This window comes from Capsella rubella, unplaced genomic scaffold, assembly GCF_000375325.1.
Source record: "Capsella rubella cultivar Monte Gargano unplaced genomic scaffold, Caprub1_0 scaffold_1, whole genome shotgun sequence".
In the NCBI taxonomy this organism is placed as follows: Eukaryota; Viridiplantae; Streptophyta; class Magnoliopsida; order Brassicales; family Brassicaceae; genus Capsella; species Capsella rubella.
Genome location: NW_006238923.1, coordinates 7,687,750 through 7,705,649, shown reverse-complemented (window position 1 = coordinate 7,705,649; position 17,900 = coordinate 7,687,750). Strand labels below are relative to the sequence as shown.

The window sequence follows — 17,900 nt, the reverse complement described above, 5'->3', positions numbered from 1 at the left end:
TTAAATTGATATTGTTCGTTACAATTTCATACGTAAATCGTATTAATTCAAATGATCTGTCATATGTGTGTCAGTTGGTTTAAGGATGTTTCGAAAGACAACATTGCCCTTAGCAATTTGATAGTGGAGATGATAACATATTAATGAATCAGCTTTAGGTTGCCAAAATCATTAAAAGCTTGCTTCTTTGTTTGCTCAAAACACATGGAATAATCACAATATCTTGAAACAAGTCTTACTTGTAAATGGCATCAAAATTACATCATAGTCTTATTGAAACTAATGTAAGAAGATTAGGACATGGAAGAAGTATCCTCAGTCTCTGTGTTGGTGGTTGTTGTGGCATTTTCAGAGTCTTGGAGTAACTTCATTTGGTGTTCTGCGTGTTCTCTCTCGCATTGACTCACACCAATGATGATGTCAAGCATTGTTCCGGTTGTGCCAAAGAACACGAGTGGACCTAGAGACTTGCGTTTGATGCCCACTGGGATTGCAACCAATGCTCCTAGGACTGAGAATACCCATGTCCCTAGTGCACTGCACCCACAAACAAACCGATACTTTTACAGTTTAGGATGTTTCAACTTGAAGAACAACAACCACAGTGTGTTTTACAATAGAAGATTACTAGGTACCAATGTTGGATGGTAAGGTTACTTCTTTTAGCAAATCCAAGCAGTGCAGTTGTTAAGCATGATGGTAAGACCAAGTGAAAACGACTAAGAGTGGGCTACATAACTGATGACTCAAGACTCGATGACAACAATATGATTCTTAGATCACAGTTAAGATTCAAACACTTCTTACACCAAAAAAATTGAACTTTTTAACACCTTAGAATGTTTCATCTTCAACGACAACCGCACTGTTAAAGACCATAAGATACAGGATACCATTACTAATGTTGGATGCTAAGGTTACTTCTTTTTCCAAATCAAAGCTAAGTAGTGGCTAAGCATGATAGTATAGACAAGTGAAAACGCTGACTAAGAGTGGGCTACATAACTGATGACTCAATGACAAAACTATGATTCCCAGATCACAAAATATCACAGTTAAGAAACAACCACAAGAACTGTGTTCCTTTTTCTTTTTAAAGTCTAGCAAACAATCAAACAACATTGATGTAAACGTAAAGTAAGACTGACTTGGAGACAGTGCATTCCTCGAGGTGTTTCACATTCTCCTGACTTCCCATCTTTGATCAGTCACTGAAAAGAAGAAAATCCCAGTTAACATTTCTGCCCAAACATATCTTATAAAGCAGATAGAAACTCAAATGGTATAAAGTACTTTTCAGCAATGAAATGTAAACAGGGTATATATTCATGTGGAGGAAGAAAACTATAATCTTGAGAACTCAATCCAATGTGAAATGGCAAAACAACAGACTTGAAGACTAGTGAGCTACAAGTATGCAGATTCATCTCCATAAAAACCAAGAAACGCAAATACAAAAAGTCATCTTGAACACATATAACACAACAATTGGAGCAACACAATAAGTAAAAGAAACTAGGAATTGCGTGAATCATTAAACAAGTTTCAATTTTTTTTTGGAATTCACAGTACGCAAATGATTCAGATTCGTATAATGGAGTAGTGGAGCAAGTTTCTCAATTAAGAATCAGCACCAAAGAACATCAAGTTTCCGGGAAAAAACATCTGAACAAACACAATCACATAACGCGAACAACGACAACAAAATCAAATACATCTCACTTAATCAAAAGAAAGATACAAACTTGCAACCAAAAACTCTCACGAATCCTAACGAAGAAGACCAATCCTAATTCATAGAAACGATGATCATTACCACACGAGAAACGAAGATTGAGCAAAGTACCTTTCTCGATTTCTTCTACTCAGAGAGAAATGGGAAAATTAAAGTCAAGCTTCTTGTGACTAATCGATGAGTCGGGTCGGGTTAGGCCATGAAGTGACTTAGTCGGGTCGAATTAATTATTTTTAACCGGACACTAACCGAGCCTAAATCGTATAGTTAATTTGACCGGTATAGTCGTTCTCTGATTTTGGCTTAATACGGTTTACATCTTACATGGATGAGTGGATGACCAAACAACACAGTACTAAACATAGAAACAAGAAACGAATTTTAACCTTTAAACAAAAAAAAAAAAAAACAACCAATTTTCTAAAGATAGAAAACATTACCTTCACTATATAAATCATGTAGACGAAACTCTTAAAATCATCTTTGTTTATCATAACTTTTTTTGGTAATCAAGATCGATCAATACAATTTTTAAATACAGAGTTATGGAGGGTCAAAGTTTGAAGAATGTTCTGATGATTACGGCATTGTTGACGATGATGTTTTCGGCACAAATGGCGCATTCGAGTGATGTGGATATGTGTATCAAACATTGTGTCTCAAGACAATGTCCTAAAGAGGTCAAAAAGGCTACTCCTGCCATGTGCGAGGTTGGTTGCAAAAAGCTTTGCAATGAAAAACAATTTGATCATGAACAATACGTTAAGCCGGGTGGTTGGATCTGCAAAACTTGGCCTTCAGTTTGTGCCTAATCTATATAATCAACAGAAGCTCTCATCATTCTTTGTTAACCCTCCATATCTATTTGTAATTCACTTTTTGTACTATATTGGTCTATTTTTCTCAATTAATAATATCTTTCTTTTTTTTTTTGTTCTTGATCGCAAATATGCATGTTGTGGTTCTTGGTTTTTTTTTTATGAGTTAGAAATTACAAATTAATTACTATAAAATATTCTTAATTTTGATACAAGTTTTTTTCAATCGGTTGATAATCAAAATGTGACTTTTTGTTAAGACGAATTATTTCATTTGTCAAGGTGTGTTCGATTTCTAAATCGAAATTTATTCGTCAAGAAAAACAAAAACCTCATATAAGCGTATACACACGCACACGTATGATAAGAAGTTAAGAACTCATAACGTATCGAGGCATACATATTTATTATTTTATCATTAATTTGCCTCTCTCTCTCTCTCTCTCTTGGTCTTCCATGTTGCTCCACCCGCTAATTAATCTTGACGACGAGGTTCTGGCATCTCTACCTTTCATCCTTGTCTTCTCCATGTGTTTGATTGTTTGATAACCTCATAAGTTAGTTTACTTAGTTCTTTATTTTTCGCCTCTTGTCTATCTTTACAATTCTTGGGATGTCCTAGTTGAGCGACAGAATTTGCATATAACAACAACTCTGGCGTGCTTAGCTTGTTGATGAAAGATACGCATGGACGTGTTCTACTTTAATCTAATGAAAACACTTTAAAGGAAATGTATCATCATGGACTCCTAAATGAAAATTTTCCTTTACCAGTAATTTAACAAAAACTCCAATTTGAATGCACTTGAAAAAACATATGGCCAGAGATACATCTTCTCTCACGTGGACGTCCGAGCTTAAAGTCCAAAAGAAAATTACGGGAGAGTGTATTTTTTCTGGATTCAAAAATAGCTTTTCGTAACAACCCGTAGTTACAAACTTTCAAAAATAAAACGCCACTAAGACATTGTGTATTTGTAGCATAAAGTTATGTCCATATATAGTCAATACCAATATAGATGTCCAAAAAAAGAAACGAGGAACAAATTAACCTCCAATAGCTAATAACTTCTAAAAATTTGATTACTATATAAATCTCCCTAAAGCCACCCATCATACTCACCAAAGCATCTCGTTCGAAACAAAAACAAGTTTTAGGACTAATCACAATACGAACGTGATGGCTGGTCACATGTCACAGAGAATATGCAATATCTTAATCATTGTAACGTTAGCCACGATGATGTTTTCAGCACAAATCGCCGAATCGAACAAGATAGCGCTACAAGTATGTCTTCACAACTGTGTTACGAACGTGTGCATGAAGGCAGGCAAGAAAGCAACTCCAGCCAAATGTAAGGACGCATGCAGTCAAGTTTGTGATGATAACCCATTCAATAATGAGGGATACGTCGTCCCTCCTGGTAAAGGCGACAATCCTCTGGTTAAATTTTGCAAACGATTTCCCTGGATATGTTCGTAAAATAGTAATTACGATAACAACGAAAAACAAAAAAAATAAAAACAAATTGTCTTATTTTGTGCTACTTTTTTGTATTTTTGATATCATGTACGTATCAATTCCTTTTGAATAAGATAATTTAAGATGAAACAAAGTATCCAACAAAGTGCATTTGAATCAAAGGTAAGCCTTAATCATATATGTTGGGTTTACGAGTTTTGAATAGAATTAATGGGCCGAACTCGTCTGAATCAAGCCCCAAAAAGCTTGTTCTTTAAAGCTTCGTGAATCTACTATATGCCCAGCTCGTTTCTTCCTTCATTTGATATTGTTGCAAGTTGGTTACGGAATCATTAGGGGAATGAACAAGGCTTAGAAGTGTGAGAGTAATGGAAGAAGTACAAATACATAATGATTGTGCTTCGTTTGTTCTCTTCCATGATTAAATGTTTAGTAGTTTTATTATACATGCTGCATAGGATGTGATCATGCGACAAAACTTGTATAGTTCCGAAAACTAAATGAACATAAATAGAATTTTCCCATGGTCCAATTTGTATATAATTAGATTACAATTTTGACAAGTAAAAGAAAGGAGACTTTTCAAAGCTGTGATAATTTAGAATATATAATGACACAAATGAAAGCGCATGGCTCTGTTGCAATTTGGCCTTATCGTAGCCGAAAGCTAAATGGATGAGAATGCATCAGAGTATATTAATTTGACTTTTAGGATCTCTTTGAAAGAGATGTTTGCGTACTGCTTAGATGATAATATCAGGTTTTAATTAATCCATTTTATAATCCAACGTTGTTAGCAATAAAGCTTAGAGTCGTCAATTAATAAAAATTATCAAGTGAAACTAATCTCATGGCAACTATACTATACTATTGTTGTTGTGATTTGACTTGTAAGAAAAAGATTGTTCCACTCTCTACGTCGTATCAATTCATCTAACTATAACACACACACACACTTCATAGGTGATTGAACTTTCTAACCATACCAGAATTCAGATGTAACAGTGTGTAACATAGCTTTAAGTTAAGTTATATGTACATCTAGTTTGAAAATATATAACTAACCTCGGAGCTGGCTAATAACAACATCGAACAACACCAAACAAAAGGATGTTTGGTTAAAATGGGTTGTTCACGATTTGATTAGATCCAACCATCCTGCTCGATCTCTTTTTCTTGAGCCATTAATATTTAGTTTGAAATGACAAAAAAAGATTCCGTGAATAGTAATTAATCGGGGTTTCAACAATTTTGCTGGCAGATCACCTACCATATTTCTTACCAAAAACGAAACGAATTCAACGTTGTCGTTGGTCGTTGATGATACCACATAAGTCTACTATATACATGAATAGTAGTAGAAAAAAGCTGTGATAGGGGTGATGTTATTATGTATACATTATATGAATAGTTTAATTTAGATTAGTTGGATGGTATACTCTAAAATCGAATTTATTTTTCTTAGAAATGAAATGAATTAAACGTTGTTGTTGGATGTTGATGTTACACATAAGTTATTTACTATGTGTGCATGCATATGAATAGTAGAAAGCAGGCATACGGGTGATGTTATGTTATGTATGCATATTATGAATTGTTCAACTTAGATTAGCTGATATGCTCTATTAATGGAATTTATTATTTTTCACTCCAAATTAAGGTTTAATCATTGTAAAACGTATTGAGCAATGGCCACAATTAGTGATTAAATTCCACTAATTGTTTCCTGGTAACTTTTTTCCAATTTTATTATTCTAGATAGCTATTGACCAATTTATACCTTTATAATTAGTTGATAAAATTTCATTAAAAAGTTTAAGATAATCTTAAGTTAATAGTATGTTTGTATAATGAAAAGTGGTAATTTTGAATTAATATTGAGGTCAAATACATTTTTGAAAAGAGATTAACTAAAAATGGTATTTGATAAAAATATTTCCTATGTTAATAATCCAATGCAAACAAAATGAAAATGTAAGCCTGGCATCGAGGTGGCACTTTGTATATTTTATAAGGTATGATTAATTTAAGATAAAGTCATAAAATTATATTAACCTCATCTGATTTTAATAGGAAAAAATCTTATGTCAAAAAATATAATTTTGTAACATTTTCTTTTGATGTCCAAACTAATTTATTTTGGGCAAAATAAAATAAAATAAAAAACTCTGTCGAAAAAAAGCAGAGATTTTTTTCTTAATAAGAAAATAAAGATATATATAAAAAAAGATTTGTGTCCGAAAAAAAGGAAAAGTTAAATTAATATTTATCTGTGTGACTGTGTAAAGTAATGGCACGTGCCAGCTTTGCAACAGTAAAAGCTATAAAACCGTTCATGTTTGGATCCGTCGACCAATATATTCCCGTCATCACCGGTCACACCCCATCCAACGGCTCTCCTTCTCCTCTTCTCTTAATCAACCGTCAGATCTTAATCGGACGGTTCATATCAAATCAAGTCTCATCTCTTTCTCTCTTTAAATTAAAAGCCCAAACCCGGTCCACTTCTTCTTCTCCTGATTCTCTCTTCCCCTCCCTCTCTCTTTAAGTGAGCTTCGTTTCGCCGTTAAAAAATTCTCCGGTACCGGGAAATAAACAACGAAGAGAGTATAAAGCAATTAAAAATATCTCTCTCCCTATCTAACGTAGTCGTGCGTGAGCGTGATGCTAGTTACGGTGGTTAAGCAGCGGTTAGTGTACTCTCACCGGAGATTTTGCCGGAGAAATCGATTATGACCGGAATCTCACCTCTGTTTTGGTTTCGATAGTTGCGAAGTTTTTGAATTTTTAGAGAAGAAATGGAAAAACAGGCGAAGCTTACGAGGACGCAGTCGTCGTTGCTCCGGTCATGTTCAAATGTTCGATCGTCTTTTCAGAGCTTATCTTCAATCGTCGAAGGCGAGCAAGATCTAGAAGCCGGAGAGAAAGAAGAGAAGCAGAGAAGAAAACCACCTAAACCATTCGGTTCATCAAGTCCTAAAGCCGGTTTAACCCGGATTAATCCCGGTTTAGCTTTCACCATGGTGTCTCTCTCTTTCCTAAGCCTCTCGTCCTTCTTCTTCTTCGTCGTCTTCTCACAGACCGATGAGATTCTCACATCGGAGAATCTTTTGCTAGCTCTGATCTTCGTCGCCGTAGCTCTCTTCTTCGCTTCCAAGAACATCGCACTTCTCAACCAAACCGCAATCGCAATCAAACAAATCTGCGACGAAACCACCAGAGTCTTGGGGTTCCAGGGAAGAAACCCGAAATCTAAACCGGTACAATGGTACATCGGAGACGAATCTAAACCGGACAAGAAGGTGGTAAAGCAGCGATTGGTGAAAGAAGGTGTTCAATTCTACAGCAATGGAGATTTCTACGAAGGTGAATTTCACAAAGGGAAGTGTAACGGGAGTGGAGTATATTACTATTTCGTGAGAGGTCGCTATGAAGGTGATTGGGTTGATGGGAGATATGATGGTCATGGGATTGAGAGTTGGGCTAGAGGGAGTAGATATAAAGGTCAATATAGGCAAGGTCTTAGACATGGATATGGAGTTTATAAATTCTACACTGGTGATTGCTATGCTGGTGAGTGGTTCAATGGTCAGAGCCATGGATTTGGTGTTCAGTCTTGTGCTGATGGTAGCTCTTATGTTGGGGAGTCTAGATTTGGTGTTAAACATGGTCTTGGATCTTACCATTTCAGGTATGTTTATCTTTTTCTTTATTTAATTTTGGTTTTAAGAGTTTTGGGTGAATCTGGTTTTGATAAAAAAATACATATATTTTTGTGTTGTGTTTTGTCAGAAATGGAGATACGTATGCAGGGGAGTATTTTGGAGATAAGATTCATGGGTTTGGTGTGTATCGTTTTGCAAATGGTCATTGTTATGAAGGAGCATGGCATGAAGGTCGTAAACAAGGTTTTGGTGCTTACTCGTTTAGAACAGGTGATGCTAAATCTGGTGAATGGGACTCAGGGAATCTTGTAACTTCTCTTCCTCTTACGAGCGAGCCAGTTTCAAGAGCGGTTCAGGTATAAGCCCATCTATTATTAATAATAAAAGAGAACCCCGAGTTGACTCGTTGAAATTGTCAAAAAGAAAGAAAGTAAAAAACTTTAACTTGAAAATAATTGCAGGCGGCTCGAGAAACAGCGAACAAGGCAGTGAATCGGAGACGAGTAGATGAGCAGGTGAGCCGAGCCGTGGCTGGAGCTAACAAAGCTGCTACAGCTGCAAGAGTTGCTGCGGTGAGAGCTGTTCAGAATCAAATGGATGGTAAATTTTGTCAAAGTTAAAAAAAAAGAAAATCAAAATGTAAAAAAAGAAGTCATTTTCCTTTATTACCAAAGTCTAAAGTCTTCTCTGTAACCCTGATTGAGCTAGAAACAAAAAATGGTTTATAGCTTCTGTCAGAGGTTTTGTAACGGAGTTGAGAGCAGTAATTTTCGATTTTTACTAATGTAACAAATCTGTAAATAGTTTAAGAAGAAGAAGAAGAAACAAGCAAGCTGGTGTTTTTTTATATTTTTGATTGTAAATCAACGGCTTGATGAAATGGATCTTTCTTTTTTCTATGTGAAAATGTTTTTGATCGAATCTTTGGGAACAAGTGACTTTGATTGATAACATTATGATCTTGATCTGGATCACTGACAATTTCGATTCCCTTTAGATATTAGTAAAATAAAAAAACTGTAGTATATTGGATTAATATATACTACTTATTTTGGTTTTGCCCCCAAGAAGAAAAACAAAAAATTTGGGAGGAAGCATGAAGAAGAAGATTCTTGTCCGGCGCCATAAACTCATTTGCGATTTCCCAAAAAAAACTATCGATCGATTAAACAAAACTAACACTACTACTAGTCTACAACCCATGCGTATTAATGGTCTTTGTTTCTTGTTGTTCTAGATGCATATAATCTTCTATATACTGACTATAGTATTCTGGATGTTTTAAGAACTATATAGTTAGTATTCTTTAGTTAGTAGATAAGTAGATAACGTAAAATTTGCTGGTGATTTTCAAAAACGTTCAAAAAAAAAAAACTAGTGGTACTAGAATAGTTTTTACTTTTTAGTAACTCTATGTACAATACATACATATACATCATCACACCATAGAGTTTTTCCGAAACGGCGTCGATCTCAATGTTTACGTTTTGAAATGGATCACTTTTAAAAAGGCAAATTCGAAAACGTTTTCAAATTTGTTACTTCAAATTTCGAATCTCTTTAAGGTGTGACAGCAATGTGTGTACTTAGTTTTTCTTATTAATGGATGGATATGGATAAGATTTACAAAACTACTTAAATCAATCATAGATAATATTGTAAGGTATATAATAAGTTTACAAGATACACAATTATTTTTTTGTTTTGGTTACGACAGGAACACATCCGATGTGCATATACTACATGTTTCGTCGCATAAAAGAAGTGTTGTTGTACAAGCCCATGTGTCCTTATCGATCATCATCTATATTCAGATGATTGATATATATATCATTTTATGATTTTATATAAAAAAATCCTTATCCTTTCGTTTTTTTTATATTTTTGTATATGGTTTATATACGCCACTGATCACATGGTTTCTTGCTGGATTGGTCTCCCCTTTGCATCAATATACTCCAAACAAAAATACTTCAAAATATATATAGCTTAATGTTATTAAATTTATTTTACCCAAAATGTTATGAATTTTGTAAACCTAAATAAAGTGCTTGATTATATTTTCTGTACGATGCTTTTCAAAGCTTACTTCCAAATCGTTTTTAAGAAAATACAATTCACTAGTACACGTATTAAGTTTATTTATATAGTGCACCATAACGTGTGAGTGAGTTGAATAGGCTATTCGATAATAAAATACTAATATTACCTTTTGATAAACCAAAGACTGTAATATGTAACCAAATCATTCAAAATAGGTTTTTCCTTTTTTCAAATAATTTTTTTAAAGTATAGAGATAATCTGGTTTATTGAATGGATTCCCAATTAACTGGTACTATCATATAGCCTCTATATAAATTTTGGTTGTCTAAAAGCAATTAAATTTTATACATCACATTTAAAAGCAACACAATTTAATAAATTATGATACAAAAATTACTCCAACGTGGAAATATTTTAGGAGTGATAATTTGATTAATGGTTTTAGTTATTTTTTTTAATATTCAATATGTAAATTTTAAATTACTACAATGTCATGTTCTAAGAAATATATATTCTTATGGCATGACATGTGCTATCTTTGAGCAAAAATTCCAAGTTTAGATTCAAAAGAACGATGGTTATAAACTAGGTTTTGGGACAACATTTGGTTAATAAAACTTGAATAAATGTTTGTAAACTTGAATACAACTATAGATATTAAATATTTTCAAGGTGTAGAATATTTTTGGAGGCCGTCTTGAACTATGATGCAAGTATCTTTGGGCAGATTTGTGTGACATCCTTCCATTACAAGTAGAATTTATAAATGTAAACTCTTGGTTTTACAATTTCGATTTTTAAAGTCTACTTATTGAATTTCTTGAAAGTATGCAATATTCTCAAAATATTAGTTAAATGTTAATACTTTTGAATAATACTAAATATATTGAAAATCTAAAACTCTTGATTAGATAACACTAATTTTGACCCCATGGATCATAATGCTAGTACTAGTATTATATAACCTTTTTACATATAAACAATATTTTTTTTTTATTACTGTAATAATTGAAATCTTTACTCTTGTTGATTCGTTTTGTATCATCAATGTAACTATTAATTATTTCTTACACTCACGCATGTAATTTTTCTGACAGCATTTTTGACTGAAATGTTGACTTACAAACTTGGAAATCTAACCACTCCACAAACACAAATTAATTATCTTGCAGAATAGAGTATTTATTAATGGTTTACAGATTTCCCATCAAATAACCAAGTACTGTGCCTTCATATTTCTCTCAATGCATCTATTTTAAGATTGAACTTTTAACTAAAGTTTTTTGTATGGATTGAAATGTTAACTAAACGAGTAAGTTTTTATGAAAAAATGTAAAAGTAGCAGTAAGATTTTCTGAACAAAAAAAAACTTTAAGTACTTATAATTTTCTAACAAAAAATACGTGCACGGAATATAATTTAATTTACTATCGAATGGTCGACGACACCATATGAAGTTTACCAACAAAAAAACGTATTAAATATAGAGAGACATATACGTAGCGTCAATAATTGATGATATATAGGACCTAATTTTTCTTTAATACATCATCGACCTATATAGTATATACCCCTTTAATTATTTGTTACTTAATTAGTATTAGTAATTCATTATTCAAACAAAACATTTAAAAAAATTGTGGACAAGAGAAGTCAGAAGAGGAATGCTTGTTTCGGCAATGCATGTCTCTGCCTCTTTTGATTTTTTTTTTTTTTTTAAACTCGAATAATCATTGTTATGAGTTATGACTAGTGCATACATTTATTTAGTTTAATACATATTGTTACAATTAAATTAAAACGAATGCGGTGATTGCTGAAACTGTTGGTCCAATGGGGTGCCATCTTACTGACAAAAAATTAATAATACAACCTTGGTCAATGTAAAGTCTTCGTAGTTTTACACTTTTCTTGCAAAATTATGAGACAAATTCTCCCATTATTTCAGCACCTACAACACGCCCTCTATGTTATTAGGATTGGAGCCTTGGACAATGGACGCATTGGAAACTATGTGTTGCGGTTCTTCGATTCATAACTTTTAAACTCGACTCATACTTGACACAAACCATTTTTTGGTGCGGCTCAGTCTTCGACATAATAAAGACATACTATTCGAGTTGAGTGTTAGGTGAGTATGATCAACGTTGGAGATTTTTGTTGACATATATATATGTGCTTGCTATAAACACAAATTCATCATACTAGTATGCATGCATGAAGTTCCCATTATTTGAATTCAAATAACAAAAACGAACTGACAAGTAACCATCTCTAATGCAATCATCACCCTTACAAAATTATATATATTCTAAGTTTATCTCTTTTGTTCTTTAATTTGTAGTATATTGGAGGCATTGAGACTATAATAAAAGCAGGTTACTACTTACTACAAACATGCAAGCAGACAACATAATTACAGCTTGCACTATTAAAATAGAATAAACTCAAGTTGCCTTTTCAATATTCATTGATGTCCTTAACATTTTTTGTAGTTTGCCAATTTGCTATGGGCCATTATAGCCAATTTGCCCGATTGGTTGGCTCATCTTTCCTATAATTTTTTGTTTTAAAGAGTCAAACAATGTTGATAATAGTATAGTCTTGTTTGCTTACAATTTAATCAACCATCCATCTCTTTCCACAGATATTGTGGGTTCCAATATAATCTTCAACAGACTAACTCAAAGTGTTTATCCTTATGATTATTCATTTTTATCTAATTATGGTTTTTTTTTGTAAAGTAATTAACTTTAGTTTGTGATTAAGAACAAATATGCTAATGTGTTTATGGTTTTAAGATCCGATCACACATGTTAAGGAGATCGTCGAGATATGGCTATATAGTATACAAAGAATAACTTAATTAGCTTGTATGTGGCACATAATTACGATTTTATATACGGGATTGATCGGTAAAAGACAAAGCACATATGACCTTAACTTTTTTACTCAATTATACAAAGTGTATAGAGATCAGTAGATCACTAGCAAACAATTCTTTGCTACAAAGTCTATTTTCTCCAATAGAAAATTGTTTGGCCTGTAAAGCTTGGCATCACATGTTTGGTATATAGCTACTGATTTTTGAAAGCGACCCAAATAAATTTACAAGTTTAGGTCTATTATAAAAAATAAAATTTGATTGATGTTTTTTTTTGAAAAAAATCAACACGACAAGTAGATGATAACTCTATTAACCGCCGCCAATTCTCTCCGAATCAAGAATCAAAAGATAAGTACAAGAAGAACATAAAAGTCGTGCGAAGACACGAACAAATACAACTTTTTGGAAACTGTGTGATGCATAAAGCAAACTATAAGTAGTCTATAACCTAATGCTGTTTACGATATTGACTTCTGTTTATCCTATACTACTTTATAATATATTATCCTGAGGTAAGGTCGTAAGGATGATTACTTATTCACGCTGTTGTAAATTTTGTTTTCTTTTGCTTGTAAATCCATATCAAACAGCATGTTTGCTATATCCATTACTTCAAAGAATGAACCACAAAATTCGTGAAGGGATCATAAACTAACTATAGTCCATTAGAATATGTTAGCCTCTCACCATTTGCATACATACAATATTCAGAAAGTGGAGTCTGGAGCTAAAAGGTGTTCAATATGGTTTGTGAAGCCTTAACTGAACCGAATTATGCCAGGCTTTTTTCTTATAAGCCCAGTGAATTTTGAAAGATCATTTATAATTTCAGTAGGCCTAATCTTTTGTTAAACACCTTACAGATTTAAAGTTTTCATCAGTGGCGGCCAAAATCTATAATGGGTCCAAAACAAAAGAAAAAGCCCATAACCACGAATCCCCCAAATTACCAAAGAAAAGTAAACGACTAAAATAAGAGCGTTGAACAAGGGGACCAAATCATGTGGCTTCAAGACAGACTTCATTCCAAACAAATATTGAAGTGTAGAGACGTACCTTTGACAAAGACGAAATGCTTTTAACACTCTGCACATCCAGATTTCTTCAGTTTGATGTGATAATATATGAATATTACGAATCATACGAAATGTCTTATCAAATCACGTTATCTTCTCAAGTATGGGGTGTCCCATCTTATGTATAGTTTTGGCCTTCAAATTTGTGAACAACCCATTTAACTATGTTTTTATTTTTCTATTAAATAGCCGAATAATGTCTTCAAGATTTTTATTTAACTCACATGATCTCATCATTAATTTTTTTATAATATTATATGGTTTTCGTATAGTGTAGATTCATGGGATGGGATCACGATACTTAACTATTTAGACCAAGTTCATGATCTACGCTAGCCAACAAATAATATCGAATCGTCCACGCACACTGACACTAGGAAACAATTATGCTTGCGTAAATTCATGTTTTGAAGAATGTAAACTCGTCTCAGATGTTAATTAAAACGTTTGGAGCAACCTTGTGAAAATATTCGAATGGTAATTAAAAAAAAAAAAGGAATAAAGATTTCGAAAACATCATACGTATTTGAGTTCGCAATACCTAGGCTCTAACCTATTGACAGAGTGAGTGGGATTACTAGTTTTCACTTTTAGAGTGGATACGGCTCTTTGAAAACAAATGTATCTGAAACTTTCTACTCCTACACGAACATGAGATTCTTTCCCAAAAGAGGTAAAATAAAATGAACAAAATTTTTTTTTTATTGAAGTTCAAGTTTCAAAGATATGAACTTTGTCCCCAAGCAATGTGTTGTTGCATTATTTGCCATACCAAACTTTTCCACGGCACATGAAACAGTAAGATTCCTCTGAGTATATAGTACTACACATAATAGTATTTAATCAAAACATATTTATGAATTATATGAAAAGACACATCGGGAATGAGAGTTGTTCAGATTTGATTAGCACATTAATTTACATATATATCTTATCATCTTAAGAACTTACCATCACCAATGATGTCTAGTTCTAACTAATGATGGTTGTCAATTAGTGTGAAAAAAATAAAATGATTGGCAATTATTTACATCATCGGCTTTACTACTTACCAAAACAAGAATTTTAAAAGCAAAGATAATGTGTTAATGGATTGCAATTATAATCACATATTGGTAACAACTTGACACATATATACAAGTTAACGAGTTGAAGAAAATGATACAAAATCTTCATATAGTGAATTATCAGTTTTATCATTCATTGTTAATAAATTTGATTAAACAGGAACCTCCTCACGTGAAAAAGTCAAACAAGTGACAAAAAAATCTCTATTGTTCATGTGAACATCTTATTAGGTCCCAAGTTGTATCGAGTAGTGCTACATATGAAAACCAATTGCATTATTTAATGTATTATATTCGTATCCGTCGTCAATTCTCTCCAAGTAACAAACAACAACTTGGGAAAGAATAGTTACGAGGATGGTAAGTTAATTAACATTTAGTATAAAAAGAATTGAAAAAATGATAGAAATATATATATGTATGTATATAAAACTAATTAAAGTATGTATTCTGTGAACCGTCGGATCATCAACTGAAGCTCCAAAGTGGAATGTCACCATCTTCGTACAAGTATTCATCAAGCATCGTCGTCGAGTTAAGTTGAGGAGAGTAATCAAAAGGAGCTCCATCATCGAAAAAGAACATTCCATTATGATCATCGTACCATGATGATGAAGGATCCATCAAAGACACATGATCTTGCACGAAAGATCCTAGCAAAGTTTGCATCCCGTCATCATCATTATCATTATCATTATCATCATGATCATGATGGGACGGTGACGAGGCGGCTGATGAAGAAGAAGGGGCGACAAGGTCAAATGAGTTGGCAGCTTGAGCGGCGACTCTTTGGATGGATTTGGGGGACATAAGTGTCTTTTCATCTAAGATATCGTCAAGAAGATGATGAGAAGAAGAGGTAGGGAAGTTAAGATTGGCTTGAGGGCCTTTGAGACACAAGAGTGCAACATCGTAAGCCCTAGCAGCTGCTTCAGCTGTTGAGTAAGAACCTAACCAAATCCTTGTCTTCTGATTTGGTGCCCTGATTTCAGATACCCATGACCCCCAACTTCTCATCCTCACTCCTTTGTACTTCTTAATCTTATTCTTCTTGTTCTTACAAGAAGACGAAGACGAACAAGAAGATGAAGATGAAGAATGAGACTGTGATGAAGACAAAGACATTTCCTTCTTCGTGTCGCTTTGGATCTTGCGTTCTTGTTTCACCATGGTGTAAATGTCGGTTGCACAATGTGGTAGTAGTATATATATATTGATAAAGTGTAAGAGATTGCTCGTTGAGTTTTTGTTCTTCTTGTTTCTGGTGGGTATGAGAGTTTTGGATGAATATTAATGTGAGCTGAGGAGATTTATATTTATAGATGGAATTGATTTGGGAGGGGTATGGGGGAGACGAAGAGATGAAATATTCATTTATTGATATAAATCTAAAATAGGGTCAAATGAAAATATATTAGTATGGTTTTCTTGTGTATGAATGTGACATTGTGGGGCATGACAGGTGTTTTTTTTTTTCGTTTTTTTTTTGTCGACATTTTTATTCTCAATTTATCTTCGCAAATGGCATTAATACAATTTTGTTCCTTTCTCATTAAAAAAAAAACTTAAATCTTTGGAATGTTTATTATTTATTCGAATTTGGATGCATCCAAGTGTTCAAACAATGAACCTGAACATGGCCTTCTTTTAACCTTTTGCTAGTTCTGCATCTTTCTTCTTAAAATAAATATAAAATCATGTGTAAGTAATGTTCTTGGTATTTAGAGGAAAAATATAGAAAACGTATAATGATTTTGATTGGCTTTTTGCGGAATCACAAAAACACCTCTTCGATTATGCGATCACGTAAACAATTTTCTTTTTTTTGTCCATTGCATATAATTGTAAAAAGACAAAAAAATGTATAGTTCTACAGTTCTTAGTAATTGAATTACAATATGAAACAAAAAATAATTACAGAATGGAGTCAATTTTGTTAGGAATAGTTAATTAATTAATTCGGAATTGTATTAATACTATATAGTATATAAGCTTAGCTGTGTACGGAAGCCACTTGATGAGCAAATCGAGGAGAGATGCTCCTAAAATAAACCTATACAACTACACAAGTATATTTTTTTCTGATATAATTTGACTATTACGTACCTATCATCACATATCAGGAGATTACGAATTTACAGCTACGTTTTAACGCGTTAACTCGTCGATACGAATTTTCCAAGAAAGAGCCCCCCTCATAATTTATGGTTGGCTATGTTTATTCTTTACCCATTAAACTAGTGGGTTTAATTTGTACCTTTGTAGCTTATACTTACGACAATCAGATTTTTTTTTTTTTGGTTTTAATGCTAGGAAACCCAATTTTTATGACTATTAAAGTCTAAAGAAATGTTTGGTTTTAGTGGTTATAAATCTGCATGACAACTTGGTATTGGATTTTAACATTATATCATCATCATCATGGCTTGTGACTTTTGGTGAATTGGATGAGTAACTTACGCGTTAACATAAACAGAGACGTTTGTACGCATTAATATAAGGATTAATTGGATTTTTAGTACATTTTTGAAACATAATTGTAGAAGTAGTACATTCACTATTTATTATTAGCAAACTAATACATTTTTACTATTTGAACACTATTTAAACACTATTAAAAATCCCCTTAAATCTAATAACTAAACTATTCATCAAAATATATTTGTTTTCTATAAAATTTTAATTACATAAAAATCTATATTTTTTTCACTATAATTTGATATGCATTTTTTTTTTAATAATTTCAAATTTTTTTCAAGCAAATTTTGATACGTCCAGCTATACTTATGTACAGTTGTGTGTCGATGTACGGAAAATCATTCGTACAGCGGTCTATATACACGTATAATTTTATGTGTACATATATTTTCTGGTCTATGTATGTATATTTGTTTATGTGTAAATATGTTTATTTGTAGTTGTTTCTCTTTGTACAAATATTTGATGTAAAATAATATGTTACTGTACAGTTGTCTGTCTGTACAGATATCTGAAATAGTAAAATTGTACTATTTTGCTAATTATGAATAGTAAATGTACTACCTTTACAATTATGTTTCAAAAATGTACTAGTTTGCCAACACACCCTTAATATAACCATAACGTAACATGTTACATATACAAAT

The 17,900-nt window shown here is 32.7% G+C and overlaps 5 protein-coding genes across 6 annotated transcripts; 3 read left to right on the top strand and 2 right to left on the bottom strand.

Moving 5' to 3' along the window:
• Nucleotides 1–140: 140 nt before the first annotated feature.
• Nucleotides 141–1,885, bottom strand: LOC17897660. Of its 2 annotated transcripts, none has more exons than XM_006303397.2 (3): nucleotides 1,847–1,885; nucleotides 1,149–1,211; nucleotides 141–537 (listed from the first exon to the last, which is right to left on the bottom strand). In XM_006303397.2, the coding sequence occupies exons 2-3, from the start codon at nucleotides 1,196–1,198 to the stop codon at nucleotides 294–296; spliced, it is 294 nt and encodes a 97-aa protein (XP_006303459.1). In that variant the 5' UTR covers nucleotides 1,199–1,211; nucleotides 1,847–1,885; the 3' UTR covers nucleotides 141–293. The 2 variants fall into 2 exon arrangements, with proteins under 2 accessions (XP_006303459.1, XP_006303460.1); XM_006303398.2 differs by lacking the exon at nucleotides 1,847–1,885 and adding an exon at nucleotides 1,817–1,840.
• Nucleotides 1,886–2,232: 347 nt separating this feature from the next.
• LOC17899778 lies at nucleotides 2,233–2,733 on the top strand. The gene has a single exon (XM_023777449.1). The coding sequence runs from the start codon at nucleotides 2,281–2,283 to the stop codon at nucleotides 2,545–2,547; it is 267 nt and encodes an 88-aa protein (XP_023633217.1). The 5' UTR covers nucleotides 2,233–2,280; the 3' UTR covers nucleotides 2,548–2,733.
• A 947-nt stretch (nucleotides 2,734–3,680) lies between these two features.
• Nucleotides 3,681–4,169, top strand: LOC17897426. Its single transcript, XM_006303626.2, has one exon. It carries the CDS (start codon nucleotides 3,734–3,736, stop codon nucleotides 4,034–4,036), a length of 303 nt encoding a protein of 100 aa, XP_006303688.1. The 5' UTR covers nucleotides 3,681–3,733; the 3' UTR covers nucleotides 4,037–4,169.
• A 2,235-nt stretch (nucleotides 4,170–6,404) lies between these two features.
• Nucleotides 6,405–8,600, top strand: LOC17899226 (radial spoke head 10 homolog B). The gene is made up of 3 exons (XM_006307533.2): nucleotides 6,405–7,727; nucleotides 7,829–8,057; nucleotides 8,163–8,600. Exons 1-3 carry the CDS (start codon nucleotides 6,835–6,837, stop codon nucleotides 8,319–8,321), a joined length of 1,281 nt encoding a protein of 426 aa, XP_006307595.1. The 5' UTR covers nucleotides 6,405–6,834; the 3' UTR covers nucleotides 8,322–8,600.
• A 6,430-nt stretch (nucleotides 8,601–15,030) lies between these two features.
• On the bottom strand, nucleotides 15,031–16,046 carry LOC17900059 (ethylene-responsive transcription factor ERF012). Its single transcript, XM_006303269.2, has one exon. The coding sequence runs from the start codon at nucleotides 15,943–15,945 to the stop codon at nucleotides 15,244–15,246; it is 702 nt and encodes a 233-aa protein (XP_006303331.1). The 5' UTR covers nucleotides 15,946–16,046; the 3' UTR covers nucleotides 15,031–15,243.
• Nucleotides 16,047–17,900: the final 1,854 nt, after the last annotated feature.

Coding starts and splice junctions, on each gene's coding strand:
- LOC17897660 (XM_006303397.2), bottom strand. CDS start 1,198: ATGGGAAGTCAGGAGAATGTGAAACACCTCGAGGAATGCACTGTCTCC. Junction 538..1,148: donor GAGGAATGCACTGTCTCCAA/GTCAGTCTTACT, acceptor TTGTGGGTGCAG/TGCACTAGGGACATGGGTAT.
- LOC17899778 (XM_023777449.1), top strand. CDS start 2,281: ATGGAGGGTCAAAGTTTGAAGAATGTTCTGATGATTACGGCATTGTTG.
- LOC17897426 (XM_006303626.2), top strand. CDS start 3,734: ATGGCTGGTCACATGTCACAGAGAATATGCAATATCTTAATCATTGTA.
- LOC17899226 (XM_006307533.2), top strand. CDS start 6,835: ATGGAAAAACAGGCGAAGCTTACGAGGACGCAGTCGTCGTTGCTCCGG. Junction 7,728..7,828: donor CTTGGATCTTACCATTTCAG/GTATGTTTATCT, acceptor GTGTTTTGTCAG/AAATGGAGATACGTATGCAG. Junction 8,058..8,162: donor CAGTTTCAAGAGCGGTTCAG/GTATAAGCCCAT, acceptor AAATAATTGCAG/GCGGCTCGAGAAACAGCGAA.
- LOC17900059 (XM_006303269.2), bottom strand. CDS start 15,945: ATGGTGAAACAAGAACGCAAGATCCAAAGCGACACGAAGAAGGAAATG.